The 23,675-nt window shown below is 40.3% G+C and overlaps 1 protein-coding gene across 1 annotated transcript; it reads left to right on the top strand.

Moving 5' to 3' along the window:
- Positions 1 to 270: 270 nt before the first annotated feature.
- On the top strand, positions 271 to 22,761 carry GVQW3 (GVQW motif containing 3). Its single transcript, XM_072615665.1, is given in 4 exon segments — positions 271 to 343; positions 346 to 710; positions 11,525 to 11,540; positions 22,502 to 22,761. Coding segments are annotated over 4 exon segments (714 nt in total).
- Positions 22,762 to 23,675: the final 914 nt, after the last annotated feature.

The following is a 23,675-nucleotide window of genomic DNA, read 5'->3' as shown; positions in this document are numbered from 1 at the left end:
TGAATCCCTATTGGGGAGTCCTTCTATAGGGGAGATTTCTGCTCAGGGAAGAGGTGGACTAGATGCCCTCTGTAGGTCTTTCCAATGCCAGGATTACAGGATTCTGAATTTCAACTCAGCACAGCCAGTTTAACAAAGTTGACCATTCAGTATTGTACTGGAACCTATAGCACAGTGCCTGCCATCTAGTAAGCACTTAATAAATGGTTGTTTCCTTCCTTCTTCGAGTGAATAGAGAAGAGCCTATTCTTTCAGGTGTCCCCTATAAAAATGAGTGACCAATATTTAGAGCAAAGGGTTAGTATCAAGTTTTGTGTGAAGTTAAATAAATCTGCAAGCGAGACACTCGATTTGTAGAAGAAGCTTATGGGGATGAAGTAATGTCAAGAGCAAGGGTTTTTGACTGGCATAAAAGGTTTAAAGGAAGTAGGGAAGATGTGCGGGATGGTGCATGAAGTGGTCATCCTATCACTCACAGGAGCAAAGAAAATATCAAAAAAGTCAGAGATTTGATTCATTCAAATTGCTGCTTTACTGTAAGAAAAGTGGCTGAAGAGTCGCAGTTGGACAAGGAAACATACTTATTCTAAAAGAAAACTTGAAGATGAAAAGTATCTGCAAAGTTTGTATCAGACCTTTTGAGGGATGAACACAAGCAGCAAAAACTTGACATTTCTCCTGAGAACTCAGGGGAAGCTGGACAAAATGAGGCATTTTGAGAAAGAGTGTTCCTGCTTCTGGAACACAGGTTATCCCATGGGATGGTGTCGGAACTGCCTCTGCCTCCTCCACCCTTCCTTATTCAATCCTCAGCAGACCAGCTGTGAAATTCATCATCAGAGAGCCTCCTGCCCAAGCTCACTCAGGGGTGGGTATTACTATGGTAAGAAGAATAGAAAAGGTTATCTGAAACTTCCTTAGTAGATCAAAGTGTTTCCTTAGTTGTATCCCAGTTCTGGTGCCTGGTCTTTGTTCTCTCCCTCCTGCACCCTCAGGTCCTGAGGACTTCCTGATGACATACTTTTTGCCTGACCATTTGACTCTGCTTACCTCTGCTCCCACAATTTGAGTTGATCTCCTGGTTGTTTATTTTAATGGACTTTGGAAATCCAATCCAGTATAGCCCCTCGGATATTTGAGTACAGTACTCTTGATAGCTGTTGCTTACTAGACTACCCATGCATACCCACCTTTATGTTTTGTGTTGCTTTTCTAATGCCATCATCTTTTCTGGTTTCCCAGAAGTAGCAAATGTTATTTAGGCACTATATAAATGCAGGAGCCATTTTCATTCTTGTCACCTTAACTCTTACTTTCATTTCTGGGAACCCCTCCCTCCCCAGATTGAGTGTTCATCAACCAATATTATTTTGTCTTCTATATTTGTCTCTTAAAGAGCATCTTGGTTAGTCTTAAAATCAGTGTATCAGGTCCACAGTTGCCTAGGTCTCTACTTTGCTGGAAGGGAAGAAAACTTAATTGTAGGAAATACGGAGTTGGCACAAACCAAGAATAGAATGTTTGAGGAAAAGAAATTGTTTTTTGTTTAATAGCGAGCATTCCAGGATCTCCAAAATGGGAAATGTTTAATGTTATAGTATGTGTCAAGTTCTCTTGTCTTCCTGTAGATATTTATTATAATAATCACCTGCTTCACATGAGCTCTTTTGTTGTGTCCCACTCTTCATGACCCTATTTGGGGTTTTCTTGGCAAAGATACTGGAGTAGTTTGCCATTTCCTTCTCCAGCTCATTTTACAGATGAGGAAACTGATACAAATAAGGTTAAGTGATTTGCCTAAGGTCACACAGCTAGTAAGTATGAGTTCAAATTTGAACTCAGGTCTTTCTGACTCCAGTGTCAGTGCTCTGTCCACTGTGCCACCTAGCTCAGCTTCCATTATTAAAACATTCTCACAAGCATGGTTTCCCCTGCCTAGACTAGAGAATTTAATTTACTTCTATGTCCCAATAAATCAGTAAGGGGCCAGGTGAATCCATAAGTATCGTGGCAGAGAACTGTTCGAGTTTTCTAGCTATACAAGCTGCTAGGGTACCCGTATAATCTATCTGAAACATTGAGGCCATGCAAGACAATCAAGTCTAACCAATATTCAAAAGCTGAGAAATGCTGCATTGCTTCAATTTGGCACAACTGGAGAATCTGGATATTATTTAACAGGTTGTCCCATGAGATCCTTATACCCTGCTCTGCCTAGGAAAATACTTTGTTCTTGCTACACTTGGAAGGGAAAGGGGACAACTGGGGACGATGTGCAGAGAACCTTAATCTATTGCCTCTTCTGAGTATCTGTCTCTCTCTGAGAAGGGGAAAAGTTGACTGCTACTGGCAATATAGATTTGGAGACTTACTCTGACTTTGTGGCCATGCAATAGGTGGTGTTCCCATACTTCTAATACCAGTGGAAGATATAAATACCCTGTTATCAGTTCCCATAATTGAAAAGTCCATTGGCTTACTATCACAGAGCACAGCACATAGTAGGTGCTTAATAAAATGCTTTATTTATGCTCATATCCTTTAATTTCTAGGAGTCAGTTAAATAATCTGGACCTCACATTTCACCCTTTTACATCCCTTTTCAACATCGTAACTCCCAGCTTCTGAGACGTCTCCCACAAACCATCCTGCTCCCAGCATTGCCAGTAGGTCTGCTTCAGCTCCTTGACTCGGGATAGCCATATAAGCAGCTCTCTTGACATCCCAAAACAGGAGAACTATCAGTGGAGATCACTGACTCAGCAGGTAGCCATCCCAACTCCTGCCAAAGCCTAAGGGCTGTCCTGTCTGCCTAAAAAAAATAAGCAGGCAATGCAGGGAGTTCTGAGAAAAAAATAATTGAGATAATCTGCTACATTGCCTTCACAATATGTTTCATAGACCTACTTCCAGGGATGCAAGTTCCTTTTAAATAAATGTTTCCTTCCTGATCTGAAACTATTACTCCTGAGGGTTTATCTCTAGGGTAGAGAGGGGAGTTCTTTGCCCTTTTACTTCCCCAATTAATATTCTTTTTCTCCTTTAACCCCCACACCCTTTTCAAGTTACTTATTTAAGGTAAGATGGATAGGTCCTTAAGGATTCAAACAAAAAGTAGAATTTGGGCTGAGCTTGGAAGTCAAGTTGGTAATTACAAGTAAAGTTAAGCAGAAAAGTTACTTCTGATAGGGGGCAGTGATAACTCAGCAGGTACAGAGGTGGAAATGCAAATTATATGCATAGGGAAGAAGGAACAGAGCATTTGGCTTTGGTGGAAGGTTTATATAGTTGGAGACTGAGCTCTGAATACCACTTTGTCCTGTGATCATTAGGGATCTATGGAATGTTTTTGAGTGTGAGTGAAAATTGTGTTTGAGGAAAATAAATTTGGCAGTGATAATATAGGATGAACTGAAAGCTGGGAAACTAGTTGGGAGGTCTTCACAATAGAAATGATAAGGGCCCAGACTGGAATGGTAGCAGAGATACTGGACAGGTGAGATCTACTATTTATTTATATGCAAATATCTACAAACTTTGGAACTGCATAAATATTTGTTTATAGGGAAAAGTCAAAGATGAATTCAGGTTTTTAGGACAGTGTTATTGGGAGAATAATGGTACTTTTAACAAATAGGGAGATCCACAGTGTCAGCAGTTTGGGGAGAAAATAGTTTGGAGTATGATGTCCTGCCACATTTCAGATATGGGACAAATAGAATCTTTTCAGCATCTAAAGTAGAGGAACCATTATCAAAGCAAAATGAAGCCTGATTTTTTTCGTGAAGTGCTAGAGTGTCCTGAGGAACATAGAGGATATGACTTGTCCGACATCACAGAGATAGTCATTGTCAGAGATGACCTTTGGGCAGTTTATTTCATTGAACAATTAAATCCCACAGGAAGAAAAAACCATAATGTGAAATAAGCAAGTGTTTTTTAAGTATCTACTGTGTGTCAGGCATCAATTAGCTGAGGGGAGATAAAAAGTTTAGATGCTATATGCCTGACCCCTGGGCTTGTAGCTCACATTCTAATAATTACCAGTCATTTAATCTGTGTTTGTGAAAGAGGAGCACCTTGTAGAGAATGCAGAAAGGAAGGAAGAAAAATGCATCTACTAAGGCTCGCTATGTGCCTACTCTACAAGCTAAAAGAAAAGAAAGTTTTGCCCTCAAGAAGCTAACATCCTAATGCAGTATGTGTTTGTCCTTCATTGCCAAAGAAGACCATGGCATCAGAGAAATGATGACATGACTTGCACGTGACTTTGTTTTGAGTGAGGGAAGGCTGTGCAGGTCACCAGCCTCACTTCTCCTCCAGAGCCATCTGAATCCAGTGACCAGATATTCATCAGGATGATGACTGGAGATGACCCAGGATGCACTTTTATATCTGTATACTCAGGGGCTAGCAGTGCCTAATATACAGTAAATGCTTGACAAAAGGTTTTGTTTGGTTGGTTGTTTTTGTTGTTGTTTAATTCATTCATTCATGATCTTAGAGAGATGGGCTGAACACTTCCACAGTGTTCTCAACAGACCATCATCAATCAATGCTGAGGCCATTGACAGTTTACCTCAGGTTGAAGTCAATCCCTCCTTAGCTGAACTTCCAACTGAAGCAGAGGTTTTGAGGGCCATTAGGCTCCTTTCATGTGACAAAGCATCTGGTACTGATTCTATTCCAGCTGAGATTTACCAGGTAGGGGGAACCATTGTTCATATAAAAACTGACTGAAGTATTCCAGGTTATTTGGCAAGAGGAGGTTATCCCCCAGGAGTTCAAGGATGCCTCCCTTGGCCATCTCTGTAAAGGTAAAGGGAATAGATTGTCCTGCAACAATCACAGGGGGATCTCTCTCTCTCTCTTAATCATTACTGGCAAGATTCTTGCTAGAGTCCTCCTTAATAAACTGATCCTTCACCTGGAAAATGGTCATATACCTGAGAGCCAGTGTGGCTTCAGAAAGGGCCGAGGAACAGTTGATATGGTGTTTGCTGCCCAACAACTCCAGGAGAAATGCTAGGAGCAGAACAGAGGTCTGTACGCAACGTTTGTAGAGTTCAGATCTGACCTCAAACACTTTCTAGCTGTTGATTGGTTGTTGTTCTTCATTCTTGAAGGGGACCAAAATGACATCACCATGATAAAGTGAAGTTTCAATCTGTATGACTGTGGCTGATCAGACTAATACGAACTCTGAATGCTCTACCACAGATTGGGCACAGAGAGTCCGTGTGAACATTTGGGGTGGTTACTCCAAATTTGTGCATCCTACGTTTCCTTTGTGCTGTCTCAATTCTGCTTTGCTCATACAGCACAGCACCTTTTCTGATGTGGGCACACCATGCTGAACAGTCCTATGCTAGTGTCTCCCATGTTGCACAGTCAAATCCAAAGTTTTTGAGAGAGACCTTGAGAGGGTCATTGAATGCAGCAAGTCATCGTGCAAAAGGAGGTGAAAAGGGGGCAAGGGGATGATGAAGTAAAGTCCAGAAATTCTGGAGCAGGGTTAGGAGGAGAAAGGAGGCAGGCTGGCCTGAGGCCCCTTCCAAAATAGAGGCTTAAGGATTGACTCACCAATATGAAAAGGGGCTTAGGCCTTGTACAGGGATATTCCAGGATGCACAAACCCCAGGGGTGGTAGCCCTGAAGTACCTGAGAGAAGTTCCAGGATGAGACAGCAGAGGAGGCAGTCTTTTGCGGTCCAGAAAAAAAAGATCCAGCTTAGGTTTGATGCAATCATTTATACCTCAGCGTACCTCAGTACCATGAAAATCCTTAAATCCTGTCTCATCAATTCCTGTTTTCAGCAATTTGTGATCAAGGTAACAAGATTCTTTTGTCTCCCAAGAATGAAAGGGATTCAAGTTGTAGCAATTTTGTGAGAGTTTCTGACAACATGCAGGATCCAGGTTCCCTTTGTAGTATTTCTTGCTTCTTTGGCTCAGCCTCCATCCAGCTAATGTCAACTGTCTTTGCAAGCATGCAGATCACAAAATCAAGGAAAGAAGGATCTACTGAAAGAAAAAAATATATGGAGAGAAGTCAAACTAGACGCTATTCAATGAGCAGCTTTATCTCAAAGATCTATAGAGCATCTCAGTCACAATCCTGCTTCCAATGTGTGTCAGTAGGCAAGGCTTCTCTTATCAATAACTCCCAACAGTCTCTATCAGGCATTGCTTTCTGAGTGGCTGGCTCCTCACTCCTCTGGTTCTTTCCCAGAAAGTACATATGTCAGCATCTCAGCAGATATTTTTTTCCACGTGGTCCTGATGGTGATGCCATATGGTCCTTAACAGGTGGTATTTCCTAGTTGTTGCTTTGCCTTCTCTAGTTCCTTGTAGTTCTTTTGTGGGTGGTATTAGCCATTATTATTAGACAAGACCAAAACCCTCTGCCAAGGAAAATCCTCCCTGGATGGGCATGGTACTCACCACCACACAGGGGAATGTTGCCAAACTTTTCTTGTCTGGAAGAAAACAGTCTCCCTGCATTCCATACAGCTCTAATGGTACAGGACCAGACTTGGGACTTTCACTGTGAGCCTGTTCTATATTGCCACCACTGATTTCACAACAGCCTACCTGCAGGTAGCAGGACCTAGTTACTCTCCAAAGCTTTTAAGTGTTCCTTTCACCAACTGTAGTTCAGATATGGTGACTATAATGTTCCCTTTTAATCATTTTCTTTGGTGACTTGGATAAAGATATAGATGGTGTGCTTTGTTAAGCATCTGCAGGTGATGCAAAGCATAAATTTTTATGCCTGCTCAGAATCAGCACCCTTCAGGTACATAGATCATCTAGATCAGAGGTGCCACTCTGGGGCTTGGGCTATAAAACTCCTGAGTTCTGCCTGAACCAGATTAAAATGTAATTGGGATATGTTTAGCAAAATAAGTAAAAATAAGGTAATGTTAATTTGTGGTTTTCCAAGTCAAAATGCAGCTGCAGAGATTTCCTTTCTATTTGAGTTTGATGCCACTGGTCTAGAACACACTGTCTTTTGGCCTCCTCAGAGATTTCATATAAATCAGGGATTCCAGTTCACCTTTCATTTTTGGAGAATGTTTTTATCACTACCATGTATCCAGATCTGCTTGTCTATAGAGTGACTTTCTAAAACTGAAAACCTTGCTATGACAATGTGAGCACCATAAAATTTAAAAAAAAACCCGCAAACCCAGTGAATCATCTTATTTTTAATTACAATTTATTTAGTCGTTGAACTTCAGAGTTGGGAGGTGTGCTAGACACCATTTAGTCCAGTCCTGCCAATTTTCTCTGAACTGAGCTAGGCTGGTCCCTGGACAAAAGATATACAGGTGAAAAAACCCAGAGAAAGGAAATGATTTGCCCAAAGTATAAACTAATTTAAACTTTTTTTTTCATGTAAAACATGATGGTAATTTAGCTGTGACATTAGTTTCATTGAATGTTTACTGTTAAAACACAAAATGCACATGTGCAATTTATTTCAGCTTAACAAGCATTTATTACATTCCTGTATGTCAAAAGCAGCATGACATAATGGAAGAGTATTATAATCCAGGAAGACCTGGGTTCAGGTCCTACCTCTGACACATGGCTGTATGTCCCTGGTAAGTCACTCCAGTTCTCAGTGCTCTGGGTGACTCTCTAACCCATCAGTTGCAGAGAAAGACTGACTCCCATTGGCAGGACTTCCTTCATCTGGGAGTTCCGTATATCAGTGAAATCACAGGTATAGTCTGTCTCGCCTACTTATGTGTTAACTTTGGATAATAACATGGGCTACTTGTGCCCAGCCTGTGGTAGAAACTTTCGAGCTCCCGTTGGTCTGAGCTGCCACATTTGGACACACTGTACCTTGACTCCAACAAAGTGATGTCATTTTGGTCCTCTTCGAGAACAAAGGACAACAAGCAACCAGCCAATCAACTAACTTAGGAGTAGGGGTGGGGTGAATGCCCCTTCCCTAGGGGAGGTTATTATCTGATAGGGAATACAGAACCTCAATCTGAAACCATCAAATAAAAATAGCACAGAATTTCCCTCCTCGAGAAGTCATAGGTCAGTTGTCAAGTAGGTTAAAATGGGAATCCCTTTCATGTATAAATTGGATTAAGATAACCACTGAGATCTTTTCCAATATTCTGTGATTCTGTTTCTTTTTAAACTATTTGCAATTTTGCTTCTCTGGAGAATATCTTGATGACATTGCTGCTGTGTTTTTCAAAGTATATTTCTTACTTATTCATTTGGTTATTTGCTGTCCTTTGTTTTTGAAGGATCTGCTATCTACAAGGCGCAGGGCTATAGGACTAGGGGAGCTTGAAGATACAATATTACCTATCATTCCTGCCTTTAGAAATGTTTTTAGAAAATTAGACCGGAAAAAAAACAAGATAGAAGGAAAACAAAGACAAAAAGTGTACAGTACAGAGGACGCAACATGATCCTTGTTCCTAAGGAGTTCAGCATCCTTCATTCGACCATCTTTTTTGCTCCCTAAGTTTTTTACTAAGTGTTTTTCGTAAGTGCAAAAGAATTTTGCAAAATCATAAGAATTTTCATAAGTACAAAAGTACAGTGGGCTGGTTATCCATAGCCAAAGTCAATTTCATGGACAAATGTGAATTTTAAGTGAACCAGATGACAGCCCCAGTTTTCCATTTCTTTTGATTACAGAAACCTGGCCTGATTTTGAGTCTTACCTGAAGCTGCCAAAATAAAGGAAATCAGGAAGAGCAAGAAGTACCACAGCCAGGATCTACCACAGAATCCTTGGATATCTTAGAACAAAACTGCATTGGCTTCATCATCTCTTTTTGGGTTTCTTCCCATGTATGATGGCACCAACTGGTCTGCTCCCAAGAAGCCAAATGATGTTGTCACAGGGTAGTTTTATGTTTGATCCTTTGCAGATTAATCAGGGTGGTAATGTCTTGACATTGGCCAAATGGTCTCAAGTCCTGAAGTTGGGTTACTTGGCAGGTGTTAGATCCAGTCTGAAAAATGTGCAGTAAAGGAAATTGAGAATGTGAGAATCATCTGGCAAGTACATGAGCTTAAGCAGGTGTCTGAGTCTTGGGGAAGGAAAGCTGAGATAAACAGGTTTTGTGAAAGGAAACAACTTGTCTTCCAATGGACTGTGCCAAATGTCAGGAGAAAAGACAAATTTATATTTTACCAAATTAGACTAGTGGTTATCTCTACACAGTGTGGAAGGGACCCTTCTTTTCTGGGGAAACAGAAATTCTGGCTCATCTGCCAAAGCTAGAAGAAGGCTTTGAATATAGGTCCAGTGATGGGCACTGTGTCTTTTGTCCAAAGACCAGCCTAGCTCAATTCAGAGAGTCTCCTCACCTCTACTCCTCACTCCCTTTTTATGTGTTGTCTTCTGCCATTAGAATGTAAACTCCTTGAGGAAAGGGTATTTGTATTCTCAGTGCCTGGCATATAGTAAGCAATGCTTCTTGACTGACCAATGGACCAAGTTGGCAGTAGTTTATATATGTATACCCATACCTACAATTCATGAAGACTATGTAAGGCATAGAAAGGATGGCGTCTGTCTTAGTGGAAAGGAGGGCCACACTGAGAAATCATATCCTTTAAATATTAAAATGTTAGGTGGTAGGCAAAGTGTGCTAATTCTGTGTTGGGTCTATGGTTTTCATGAAGGAGCATTAACCATCAGATTAGGAGAAAGGGATTTAATTCTACTGTCTTATCTCTGTTTCTGTTTCATCATCTTCAGAAATTTAGTTTCCTGTAATTTTCTAAAACTGCCTTAAAAAGTCTGTTCTCTTGGCTTCCACGATACTTTTAAAAATCCTGTTTGTCACATCACAGAACAAACTGCAAGATGTAGGTCTATTTCTACATAGGTGTACCTTGTTTTAAGTATATGTAAGGTATGAAAATTCGCATTTATTAAACATAATGAGAGCTTTTCCTCCAATGCTGAAGCTCAAAGGGACCTTAGAGGTCTTCTAATCCTACCTGCAAATTCCATTTCTAGACCAAAAAAAATGTAATCCAGAGAAGAAAACTGATTTCCTCAAAAATCTACAGCTAGTTGGGAAAAATTTTTTTTTACAACAAATGTCTCTGATAAAGTCCTTATTTTTCAAATATATGGAGAACTGAGTCAAATGTATAATACAGGTCATTACCCAATTAATAATGGTCAAAGTATATGAATAAGCAGATTTCAGACAAAGAAATCAAAGCTATCAGTAATCATATGAAAAAATGCTATAAATCATTGTTGATTAAAGAGACGAAAATTAAAACAACTCTGAGGTGCCATCTCACAGCTATGAGGTTGACTAACATGACAGAAAAGGAAAATGATAAGTGTTAGAGGAGAGGTGGGAAAATTGGGACACTAATGCATTGTTGGTAGAGTTATGAACTGATCCAACTATTCTGGAGAACCACTTGGAACTATGCCCAAAAGGCTATAGAACTGTGCATACACTTTGATCAGCAATACCACTACTAGATTATCCCAAAGAGATAAAAAAATAGAAAAGGATCTATTTGTACAAAAATATTTATAGTGACTCTTTTTGTGGTGGAAAAGAATTTGAAAATGAGGTGAATAGCTGCACAAGTTGTGGTATATGGTTGTAATAGAATATTACTGTGCTATAAGAGACGACAAGCAGGAAGATTTCAGAAAAACCTGAAAAGATTATGTGAACTGACACAAAATGAAGTGAGCAAAATCAGGAGAACATTGTGCACAGAAATATTGTATGTTGAAGAATTGTGAATGACTTAGCCATTCTCAGCAATACAGTGATCCAGTTTAATTCCAAAGGACTCATGATATAAAATGTTATCTGCCTCCAGAGAAAGAAGTGATGCACTCTGAATGCAGATTGAAGCACACTGTTTTTCATTTTATTTATTTTGTGTGGATGTGTTTTTGGTCTGTATTTTCTGTCGCGCTATGACTAATATGAAAACATTTTTTGCATGATTGCACATGCATTATCTATGTCAAATTGTTTACTGTCTCAGGGTGGAGAGAAGGAAGAAGAAAATCTGGAGAACTTGAAATTTGAAAGAAATGAATATTAAAATCATTTTTACATGCAATTGTGGAAAAATACAATAATATTTAATAATTTTTTAAAAAAAACTCTGCAGCTAGTTAGTGTCAGATCTAGGAGTCCTAAGTCCTAGTACATGCTTTTTCCCTCTTCCTATTCCCAATCAAAAATAAAATGCTTTACAAAAGGACTCATTATAGAATGTTTTTATCAAACTCCCATGGTGCATTTTAAGATTTTTTTAAATTCAGAAAACCTAAATTTTCATACTTTTCAGGAAAATATTTAAAACATTGAATGATAGAACAATGGATCAAGATTAGACCTGACAGGTCATTATTCCATCCAGTTCATCCTACAGGTGGAAAACAGGCTTAGAGCACTGGGAGAAGTGACTTGTCCAAAATCACCCAGCAAGTCAATGGTGAGACCAGAATTAGAAGCCAAGTCTTGCTCCTTGCAATCCAGGACTGTCTCCTCAAAACCACATCTCCCCATGTTTTCCCAAAGTGTCCTCTCTTGTTTCATCCAGTTGGTTTGTGTTTATAAGTACATTCTGGCATCCAGTTGTGCGTTTTTCCAGATGTTCCTCCCAGCTTGTTGGATGATGTTCCGTTCTGTGTACTGGATGATGTATTTTAATCCTCTTCTCCTGTCTCTGCTCTGTGGATGATCTAGGCATGGGAGTACCAATAAAGACCTTAACACTCTCATCTGTTCCATCTCTTATTTCTGGGTGTGTTTATATTCATGACACAGTGTCTGCAATTGCGAAATTTACCCCTTAATGAGGACATCTATTTCCTGAGCCATATCCTTGGCTTTCCAGACATCCTGAAAATGGCCTTTGTACTTCACTTGTGGACACCACTGGTGGTGCCCCACAAGAGTGACGTTTCCATGGTAACACGTGCATTTCAAATGGGAAAACAGAGGGAGACTGGGAAAGAGGGGAAAGCGGCTTTCAAATGCAAATCGCTCAGAAACAAGGGACATAAATAAGACACATGATAGTATGTGATGAGGTAAGATTCCACTAAAAATGACATGGATTTACTGATCCTCAGTCATGCCACAATTTAAAGTGTTCTCCCAAGTTTTCCTAGAATACTCCTCCTTCCTCTCTACCTCTACATACCTTTCTACCTTCTATCACATTGATTTATACGTATCATCCCTCCCTCTGCCCCATTTGGGACATTGAAGGCAAGGACTGTATCTTGTTCTCCCCATGTTTTACCAGAGATGAGCTCTGCCCATAGTAGGTGCTTGAATTTAGTCAAATATTAAGGCCCTAGTAAATGTCAGGCACAGTTCTAAGCACTGGGGGTATAAAAGAAAAAAGGCAAAAGACAGTTCTGATGTAGAAGAATTCTCAGTCTAATGGGGGAAAGAGCACATCAACAGCTATGCACAGATAAACTGTATACAGGATACATAGCAAATAATAAGCCCTAACATTTGTATAGCATTTACTCTTATCAGACTGTGCTAAACACTTCAGAATTATCTCATTTGATCCTCATAACAAACCGGGAATGTAGATGCTATTATTCTCATTTTACAGAGGAAGAAACTGAGGTTAATACTTGTCCACAGTCACAGAGCTTATGAGTATCTGAGATTGGTTCAGTGCTCTATCCATTAAGCCACCTAGCTGCACCAAAATTAAAGGGGGTAGGAAAAAGCTTCCTGTAGAAGGTAGGATTTAAATTGAATTGAATGGTACAAAAATCCATTTTTCTACCTCTATTGCGCCTTCTCTTTGGAGATCTTAAAAACAACAGCCAGCAGTCTGGTGAAGTCGGGGTGCCTGGGTGTATTTGCCCATCTACATTGCCACTTTCTAGCCATGTGACTTTGGGAATGCCATAAAGAACTGATGATTCACTCAAGAAGGGAGCTTAGAGATTATGTAGTCGAATCCTGTTATTTTATGTCTACTGAGGCTCAGAAAGATGGAATTGCCCAGAGTCTAGTTAGATGTGGTTTTGAGCATCAAGTTGAGATTTGAACCCAGGTCTCATAGATCTAAGTCCAGTACTCTTTCCACTAGCCCATGCTGTCTTGCCACAAGGATCTGTTTCTTTTTGTCCCTTCTAGTACCCCTAGATGCACACGGACCCTAGGAAAGGAAGCATCACTTGAATAGCCACATTGCATAAAGTCAAGTTAGGCAGTGAAGTGTATCCAACTGAGGCAGCAGAGATTCAGGCCAGTAGAACACTAGCTTTTCCTGGGGCCCATCCAGGGAATGCTGGTTGGGCAAGCAACATATTCTTTCTGTCTTGTGCCTTTGGCTCTGAGTCATGTGGCAATAGCCCACTGGAGGGTTGATAAAAACTCACAGCATCTCAGGACTTATAACCACGGAAAATGGTGTGCAAAATGTCCCTACAACCTGAGGGAAGGGGGAAGCACCAGACTGTGGCAAGAGATGAATGCTTTCAGGGCAAGAAATGAGACACAACTATCCTGAGAAACTGGAATCTGATACTAGGTAAAATGGGTTAAGGACAATGGGAAGATGCAGACTGCATCTTTAGTGCCTCTCCACAATTCCATTTTGTGTCTCCCTTCGCTCTTTCCCTCCTTTGTAGTGTGTCCCTTCCTGTTAACCTAAGAGACCTGACTACCCAGGGTACCCCACTGTGGTGCCTAATTCATGCCTACCTTCTCCTGGCAGTGTCTTAGGCTCTAGATAAGGAGTCCCCAGACACTAGAATGGATTTACGAGTACAGTTTGAATTTGTTCTTCAAGGTAAGAGAGTTGCTGCTGATTTTCTCTCCCAATATCTCCAGTCTGTGGGACAGCTAGGTGGTGCAGTGGATAGAGCACCAGTGCAGGAGTCAGGAGGACCTGAGTTCAAATGTCACCTCAGACACTTGACACTCACTAGCTGTGTGACCTTGGGCAAGTCACTTAACCCCAACTGCCTCATCCTGGGTCATCTCTAGTCCTCCTGATGAATATCTGGTCATTCAGATGGCTCTGGAGGAGAAGTGAGGCTGGTGACCTGCACAGGCCTCCCTCATTCAAAACTCAAAACAAGTTATTTCCAGTCTGTAGGAATTCCAATGAGAATGCAGGAGAATGTTACTGGCATTGGTACCACCTTCCCCCCTCCACATCTAGGGCTTTCACAGTAAAATAAGGGTAAAATGAATTTAGATTTAGAAGACCAAATTTCAAGTCCCAAGTAGACCATTTGTTAGAGGCTTCTAGGTGGTGCAATGGACTTGGAGTCTGAATTACCCAAGTTCAAACACAGTCTCAGACACTTGCTAGTTGAGTAATCCTGAGCAAGTCATATTATCTCTCTTAAGCCTCAGTTTCCTCATCTGTAAAAATGGGAATAACAATAGCTCCTACTTCTGAGGGTTATTGTGAAGATAAAAGGAGATATGTTTGTAAAGTGCTATACAAAAATGCTAGCTGTCATTGCTCATCTTGGGAAAATTAATTCACCCCTCTGAGCCTTAGTTTCCCCATACGTAAAAAAGAGGGGAGTCCAACTAGGTGATATCTAAGATTTCTTACAGTTCTAAATTCTGTGATCCTTTTGTGAACCATTCTTGAATCTTTCACGAACAGAACTTCCCTTCTAGGAAACTCATCAAGTTTCTTGAAGTCAATAGGCAAGCAGTAGATAGCCACTGAAGTCTGAATAGAGATTGCTAAATGTGGAATAGTGGAAAGATCACTTGGCTTTATAGTTAGAGGACCTGGGTTCAAATCTCACCCCCACCAGTAAATATCCATGTAACCTTGGGCAAGTCACAACCTGTTCGGACCTCAGCTTATTTGGAAAATCACATGGTTGGGCTAGATAGCCAGGGGGGTACTGGAGACCACCTATCTAATGATCAGAGTGAGACTTCAGGAAGGTTATTCAGAGAGCACTGTGCAGGATGCACTGGAAAAGAGATTCACTACAGACAGGGAAACCACTTCCAAATGAAAATTCAGTAGAATATAAGCTCCTTGAAGGTAGCAACTGTTTTTGTTTTTGTTTCTGCATTGTCTGTGTATCCCCAATGCCTAGCACAGTGCCTTGCATATAGTAGTTACACAAGAAATGCTTTTTGGATTAGCTCAGAGAAAACTAGGTCAAAAGAGCTGAAGGTCTATTAATAATTAGGTAAATGCAAATTAAAACAGCTTTGTGGTTCCATTTCATGCCTATCAGATTGGCAAAAAAAGAAATGACCAAAAAGGGGGAAATGGTCATCGTTGGAGGAATTGTGAGAAGTTTGTTGTTGGTCTAGCTAGTCATTCTGGAAAGCAATTCAGCCCTCTATCTGAGAAGTCATTAAACTGTGACCTTGATCCCAGTAATAGAACTAAACCTCCAAGAGATCAAAGGAAGAGAAAAAGGTTCTCTATATGTACATTTATTTTTAACAGATATTTTTGATTTATAGAAAAGTTCTGGAAACAAAGTGGGTGCCCATCAATTGGGGAATATTTGAAAAAAATCATGGTGTTGTGAATATAATAGATTATTATTTTTCCATAAAAAGTGACAAAAGGGATTATTCCAGAGAATCCTGGGAAATTTTGTCTGAACTAAGGTAGAATGAAGTAAACAGAATCAAGAGAACAATTTATACAATGGAGACAACACTGTAAAAACAAACGGCTTTGAAAGACTTAGAAACTGTAATCCATTTAATGACTAACCATCCATTCTGGAGAATGAATGACAGAGAGACGACAATGATATATATAATACACACATTTTTTGATATGGCCAAAGTGGGGATTGTTTAGACTGTAAAAACTTGTTACAAGGGTTTTGTTTTCTTTTATTTAATTAGGGAAGGGGAGATTAGGTGGGAGAGAGGATTCAATGATGGAGTTGTCAGAAAAAAATAAAAATAAAGAAAAGAAAGCCATTGAAGTATTTTTCAAAACAGAAACAAATATGCAGGTTAGAACATAAGGAAGGGACCAGAAGTAAACCCAGACAAGCAGGACGGCTCTGAGTTATATATTAAATTTATTATCTACTTAAGGGAAAGCACAAGCTGTATAATAATTGGTATTTATTGTCTCGTACAATCCTCTTTTTCTGCTCTATTTTGTATGTGAAAATGCTCATCTTCTTTGTTTGTTAAATTCAGAATAAAAAAACTTCTAAAGAGATAAGGAAGTTAAAGAGGGTGTTGTTGGCTTTGGGGCTGGAGAGAAAGAGGCAAAGGTGAGGGATGGGAAAAGAATAAAAGATGATTTTATGGTTATGAGCATGGGTGATTGGAAGGACAGGGATTCTAGCAACCATTTATGTTAAGTGGTGGCACACATGAGTTCAACTTGGAACGTGTTAAGTTTGAGGGACTAAGTAGGTTTGGTGGGTTGTCGTCCAGCTTCTTATTAAACACCCCTCAGGACAGTAATCTAAGACAGCCCTTTCTTTTGAGGGTCAGATCTGGTTAAAAAGAGACTTTCTTATATTGATCCCAAGTCTTTCTTCCTCTACTTTCTTCCCCTTGCTCCTAAACCTCTCCCCTGGAGCCAAATGGAACAACGAAACAGAAATTCTGTCATCATCTTCATCATTATCATCATCGCTAGCATTTATATTCCCCTTTAAGGCTTGCAGAATGCTTTAGATATATTATCGCATTTAATCTCCTTCCTTCTCATGACAACCCTACACATATTTTCAAGTCTTTTCTCAAGGCTAAGCACCCCTAATTCTTTCCATTGTTCTTCATGTGACAAATCGAAAATAAAAGTATGGGTCAGGATGTAGAGGGGATGGAAACAATATCACCAAAATGGAAAATTTCTCAGTGTCTTTTTAAACCCTAGTGGTGAGGAGGGGGCCGACAAAATAAGGGGCCAGTCATACAGGGGAAAAATTTTAAAAAGCAAAAAGTGGCATCCTCCTTTGGTCCTTTGATCAAAGCAGATGACAAATCAATCTATCTATAAATACTTATTTAGTGATGTCCAATTTTTCATGATCCCTTTTGGGGTTTTCTTTGGCAAAGATACTGAAGTGGCTTGCCATTTCCTTCTCTAACTCATTTTACAGTTGAGGAACTGAGGCAAACAGGGTTAAGTGACATGCCCAGGGTCACACAGTTAGTAAGTATCTGAGGTCAGATTGAACTCAAGGAGATGGGTCTTCCTGATATCAGACCTGGCATTCTATCCACTGTGCCACCTAACTGCCCAAAACTTTAACTGCCAAACACAATTTATTTGCCAGGCACTGTGCCAAATGCTAGGAATTCAAAAAGAGGCAAAAACAGTCCCTGCCCTCAGGAAACTTCTAATCTAATGAGGGACACAACAGCAAACAAATATATACCAAGCGGATAGGGGCTGGCCCTTGGTAAAACTTCAATCTTAGAATGAAAGATCTAGAAGGGATATTGGAGAAGGGGAGATTAGGAGATTAAATGGGAGAAAACAGAAATTCAGTATAGGGGGAGTAATCTGCTCAAGGTCACAGAGTGAATTAACATCAGAGACAGAACTGAGGATTGGATGATCTCCGCATTCAATTGGTCTTTCCATTACCTTAGAGATCAAATCTAGTCCAACCCCAGCTCAGATACCATCTCCTTCCCAGAAGCCTTTCTTGGTCTGACAGAATCACTGAATCTCTTTGTAAGAAGGAACCTCAGAGGGGAAAACTGAGATCCAGAAAAGGGAAATTATTTGTTCAGTTGTACAGAGACCAAGATGGTACTAGAACCCAGGACTCCTGAATCACTTGTTGGGGGGCATTGTAGAGGAGGTATAGGTATTGTGTAGGGTTTGCACATGCTTGAATCTAAGTTTCATTCCAGTTGTAGGATTCTTTAATTCTTTTAACACCCAGGCTAGTGCTCTTTGCTTCACACCACAGGTGATTCTCACCTCTTCTTTATCTGCTTCCCTTCCTCTTTAACCTTATCTGAATCCCCCATATTGTTGACCAATCTGCCATCCCAGTGCAGCGTCCACCTGCTCTGAACCTCTTTCTCCCCTTACCACCGCATCAAAACTTGTTCTTGTTTCATTGGTTGCTAATATATGATAAAATGTTAATGATATTAAGTATTCCAAACATTCTCCTCATTCTTCTCAAACTAAATTAGATAACTTACTGTTTCTACCCAACCTTGCTCAATCTATCATTTTCCCCTCAATTCCATCACCACTGCCTATCCTTTAAGGATAAGCTTAACTGTCCAATGATACCTCCTCCAGAAAGTCTTTCTTAATATCACAGAAACTCAGGTTAGGAAAGAAACAAGAGAGATCTAATCTGACCCATGTTGTTCAGTTGTGTCAGTGCTGTCCAACTCACAATGACACCATTTGGGGTTTCTTGACAAAGATAGTAGATAAGGAAACAGATAAGGAAACTGAGGCAAACAGAGTCAAGTGACTTGCCCAGGGTTATGTACCTAGTGAGTATCTGATGTGGATTTCGAACTCAGATCTTCCTGACTCTAGGCCCAGCACTCTATCCACTATGCCTCCTAGCTGCCCTAATCTGACCTATACGGGAACAGGGATCTCTTCTCTAAAATCCATAAGTAGACATTCAGCTTCCACACACAGATCTCTAGCAACAAACAACTCAATACCTTTCAAGGGCAGCCCATTCCACTTCTGGATAGTCAAGTTGTCAGGGAGTTTTTTTTCCTTTTCTCAACCTGAAATCTGGCTCTCTATAGCTTCCCAGTGCTTCTTCTAGGTTTAGAGCCCAGTAGAACAAATTGAATCTTTCTTCCATTGAACCTAGCTATTGTATCTTCTCTTCTTCAGGATAAACACCCCAGTTCCTTCCATGATCCTTACATGTCTTGGTCTCCAATCCTCACTTCCCTAGTACCAAGCATAACACATTATATGTAGCATGAATGCAGCATGCTAAAAGGGAAAGGGTACTAGACAGGGATATCTGGATGTCCAAGCTCCATCACCTGTAAATCTGTGACTTTGGGCAAATTACTTCAAACCTCTCAGATTTACATTTCTCATCTGTAAAGTGAAAATATTTCTCTCACCTCACAGGCTTGTTACAACTCTGGAAAAAAGAATGAAGATAAGTTCTTTTTAGACAGAAAGTATTGTGTAAAGGTAAGCATTACTATATTTTAGGTGTTTAAGAACTGTTTTGAGAAGGAAAAGGAAAAGTGAATAGAAGGCTAACCTCAGCATTAGGAAGATCTGGGTTCAAGTTCTGCCTATCGGCCTTGTGACCCTGGACAAGCCATTTAGTATCTTGGTGTCCTCATGTAATCCTCTAAGACTCTCCAAGACACTTGGAGAGTAGGGGCTGATCTCCTTCGGGAGAGGGAGTTTCCTGATTGAGAGAACTCTACACCAATGAAATCAGTGACAAAAAAAGGACTAAGAAGAAATGTTCACTGAATGAATGACTAAACAGGGAAAAAATGATAAGTATGCTCAAATAATATCTGTTGAATGATTAAATGTATACATGGATGCATTAATCTAAAACAATGAATTTTTAATGCTGGAATTTCAGACATTGGTGACAGGTTTGGGAGTGGGGAGGTCTCTTTTTTCCCTTTTTTTTTAAATTTAATAGTAATTTATTTTTTTCCCCAGTTACATGTCAGGAAAACTTTTAGCATTCATTTTTATAAGATTTAGAGTTCAAAAATTTTCTCCCTTCTTCCCCTCCCTCTTCTGAAAATGGTAGGCAGTTTAGACATGTGCTATCATGTAAAAATATTTCCCTATTAGTCATAGGTGTGAAAGAAGAAACAGATAAAAAGGGGGAAAACACAAAAAAAGAATTAAGTAAGTGAAAAAAATATACTTGATCGGCATTCAGAGTCCATTAATTCTTTATCTGGGTATGGATAGCATTTTGTACTTGATTTGGATCATTGTCTTGCCGAGAAGAGCTGAGTCATTCATAGGTGATTATCACACAACGTTACTGTTACTGTGTACAATATTTCCCTGGTTCTGTTCATTTCACTTTCATCAGTTTGTACAAATCTTTCTAGGTTTTTCTGAAGTCTGTTCATAATTTCTTATTGTACAATAGTATTCCATTACGTTCATATACCACAGCTTGTTCAGCCACTCCCCAACTGATGGGCATCCCCTCCATTTGTGATATTTTGCCACCACTAAAAGGGCTGCTGGAAATACTTTTACACATATAGAAATTCAATTAAGTTCAATTCAAAAAATATTTATTAAGCACTTCATATGTGCCACAGGTCTTAGATATACAAGGATAAAATAAAACCTCAATCTTGTCCTCAAGACATCTAATTGAGGGGGAGGAGTTCATATGTTCAGTCATTTCAGTCATGTCTGACTCTTCGTGACCCCATTGGGGGTTTTCTTGAAAGATATTGCAGCGGTTTGCTATTTCCTTCTCTAGCTCATTTTACAGATGAAGAAATGGAGGCAATTGGGGTTAAATTACTTGCCCACGGTCACACAGCTACTAAGTGTCTGAGTCTAGACTTGAACTCATGAAGATGAGTCTTTCTGATTCCCAGTTCAGTGCTCTATCCACCATGCCATCTAGGTGACAGCCTAATAAAGGGGATGAGTCATAAAACATGTAAATAGGTATGTATCATAAAAGGCAGACTTAGAATGTGTAAGCTTTAATAAAGGTCCACTATAGGAATTTGTGATTTCATAGGCACAAAGCCAACTCCAAAACTGCAGGTTGGTACCTCTGTACAACTTAGTTTAAGAGAATTGCCCAGAGCACCGAGAGCTAGGTGACTCACTCAGGGTCATTCAACAAGGGAACATCAGCAGGACTTGCATGTGGATTTTCTTGTCTTTGAGGTCATCTCTATGCCCATAATGGCGCATTAGAAATCATACCCATAATGTGAGCCTACACCCACTCTGTGTTCAATTGTCCTTAGGCTGTGGATGTTTAGTGCCATTACACCCACACTACAGAACAAGTCCACCCTCTACTGCTCCTGCCTGGAACATTTCCACCCTAACTGGCTTCTTCTTGACTCCTCTGGCTTTTGGGATCATTGTTTCACTCTCTCTTCACTGCTTCCTTCCTCTCTCATCCTTTCGGTTTGGTCTTCTGGGGACCTTCTTAATCAACTCATTGTAGACTCTGGTTTTCTTTCTCAGATTCAGACTTTGAATCATGACCCTTTTCCTCCCCAACAGGGTTCTTCCTTTTCCCTGAATTATCTTGTTAATTACCTTTAAGTGTTGGTATATACTTTGTTCCTATCTCCCCTAGGGGCCAAGCATTCATTAGAAATCATATGTTGAATTTGGCAATGTGTTCTTTCTTTTTTCTTCTGACCTAGGTTTGCATCAGCATAGGTGAACTCTTGGTGTGGAAACTCCCTCCCTTAGTGCAGATCAACAACTCCTCTGAAACTTAGGATCTTAGAAAGTTACCTGGGACAGCTGGGAGAGTAAGAGACTTATTTGCCCGTCACTGCAGGGTAATAAAGTTGAGACTTCAGTCGTGAGACATCTAGCTCAGAGTTCAGTTACCTTTATTTTTGTTCCAGTCTTGTGATTTCATCAGTGTGAAGAACTCTCTCCACCTCTAGCAATTCATTTGCAACTAGCCTTAGAGAGTTTTCACGGCACAGAGAAGTCCCGTGACTTGCCTATGGTGACACAGATCATATAATATGTTTGTCTCACAGGCATGACTTGAACACAGGCCATTCCAACTCTAAGTCAGTGTTACTCTCATCGTTGTCATCATCATCAACGTCATCGTCATTGCCGGTGTTTATATTATATTGTGATGACTGTGTCAGGTACTGTGTTAAACACTTTACAGATATCTCATTTGATCCTCACGACAACCTTGGAAGGTATTATTATTTATTTACTTTTATTATGATTCCCTTTTTTACAGATGAGGAAACTGAGGCAAACAGAGGTTAAGTGACTTGCCCGAGGTCAAACAGTAAGTGTCTGAGGTCACATTTGAACTCAGGCCTTCTTGACTTCATTCTCAGTACTCTATGCACTATGGCACCACCTAGTGGCCCTAGGTATTTGTCTCTCATCTCTCCATTCTCTTTTTCATTCTTTCTCTCCTCACATAGATTATAATTATGTCTTGTGTACCACTCTGCACATAATAAATGTCATTGAAATTATTATTGTCATTATTAGAGATAGTATGCTGACTTGGAGTTAGGAAGACTTGTGTTTATGCTTTGCCTCTGATCTTTACCAGCTAAGACACATAAACACAAATGCCTTGGAAACCACCCCTTGGAGGTTTCTCTGCACGTAGTAAGTGCCTAATTGTAACTGTCTTAGAAACTATGTGTTGGAGGCCACTCTGCACAGAGTGGGTGCTTTATAGCTGAATCCAATACTTCAGTAGCCAAGGGCTCATGGCCTTGGAGGTGCAGAGGAGACCCCTGCACAGCATCAGAGAGCAGGAGTTGGCTTCAGAGGCAGTCAAAATGGTGATGTTTGTGTTTTCTGGGTCTGCACGGTCAATAAATTCTGAACTACAAGTGATTCTTTACCCCATCTTTCATGATTTTATGTGACTTAAGGGAATGAAAGCATAACATCCTGCTTCCCCATAAGCTCTCTGGCAGCGATGTTGGCACCAATTAAAGCTGAGTCTGTGTAATTAATCAAAACCAATTTGGAAATACTAGTGATTGGCTGGTCTGTTGTGCTGCCTGCTGCACATACAGTAGTTCCTCTGATTAGTCGAGGAGACAGGCACATATGAACTTTTTACAGGTTTGTGGTGCTGGCTGAAAGTGTTGGCTATGTCATTTGAAATGACTAATGAGGCTAGAAACTTAATCCTTGTGAGTGAGCTTATGAAGAAGGTCTGCTGTCTATTCTTGGCTCCAGTTTTGTAACACAGATGGAAAAGAGACTGAATGGGGTAGTGGAAAAAAAAACAAAACATGGCACCGGGGAGTCAGGAGATTTGCCTTTGAGCTCTGGTTCTGCTTCTAATGTGACCTTAGGTAAATCACTTTCCTGCTCTGCAATTCAATTGTTGGTAGGAAACTAGAGAAGGGCATTCTAGTGGAGGGAAGGCTAGAGGGCTCTGATATTTGACAAAGAAGCTGGGAGAATGCTTACCAAGGTGAGAGAAAAAGGAAGAATCCTGTAAGGGTGACATAAAGGGAGGCTATCCATAAATTCTGGAAAGAGGGACAGCAGCCTTAACTTCTGTGGAACAGAGATGAGCCAATGGGAGAGCTGCTGTATCAGGGCCAGCCCTGCAGCCACCACTGAAAATAGTCATGGGCAGCAACATAGGAGGAAGGTTTGATGTCCTGTCCCCTGCCTCAATACAAGAATGGAGACCAATGGAGAGACGGAATGTCAGGGAGCAGGTAAAGTAGCAGTTGGACAGCCAACATGGGCCATCAAGTGGGTTCAGGGAAATAAGACCAATACAGGTATCTCTGAGAGGTGATCTTACATGATAAGTGCATTAAAGGAAGGAAACAAGCTTCTACTAAGCACGAACTATGTGCCAGGCCCTGTGTTAAGTGCTTTACAAACATCATCTCCTCTGATTCTCACAACAATCCTGGGAGGTAGATGTGATTATTATCCTTATTTTACAGTCAGGGTAACTGAAGCAGAAAGTGAATGACTTTCCCAGGGTCACACAGCTAGTAA

Source organism: Notamacropus eugenii, chromosome 5 (genome assembly GCF_028372415.1).
Source record: "Notamacropus eugenii isolate mMacEug1 chromosome 5, mMacEug1.pri_v2, whole genome shotgun sequence".
NCBI lineage: Eukaryota > Metazoa > Chordata > Mammalia > Diprotodontia > Macropodidae > Notamacropus > Notamacropus eugenii.
Note: the sequence above shows the minus strand (reverse complement) of the source record. Positions and strands in the feature narration are given on the sequence as shown.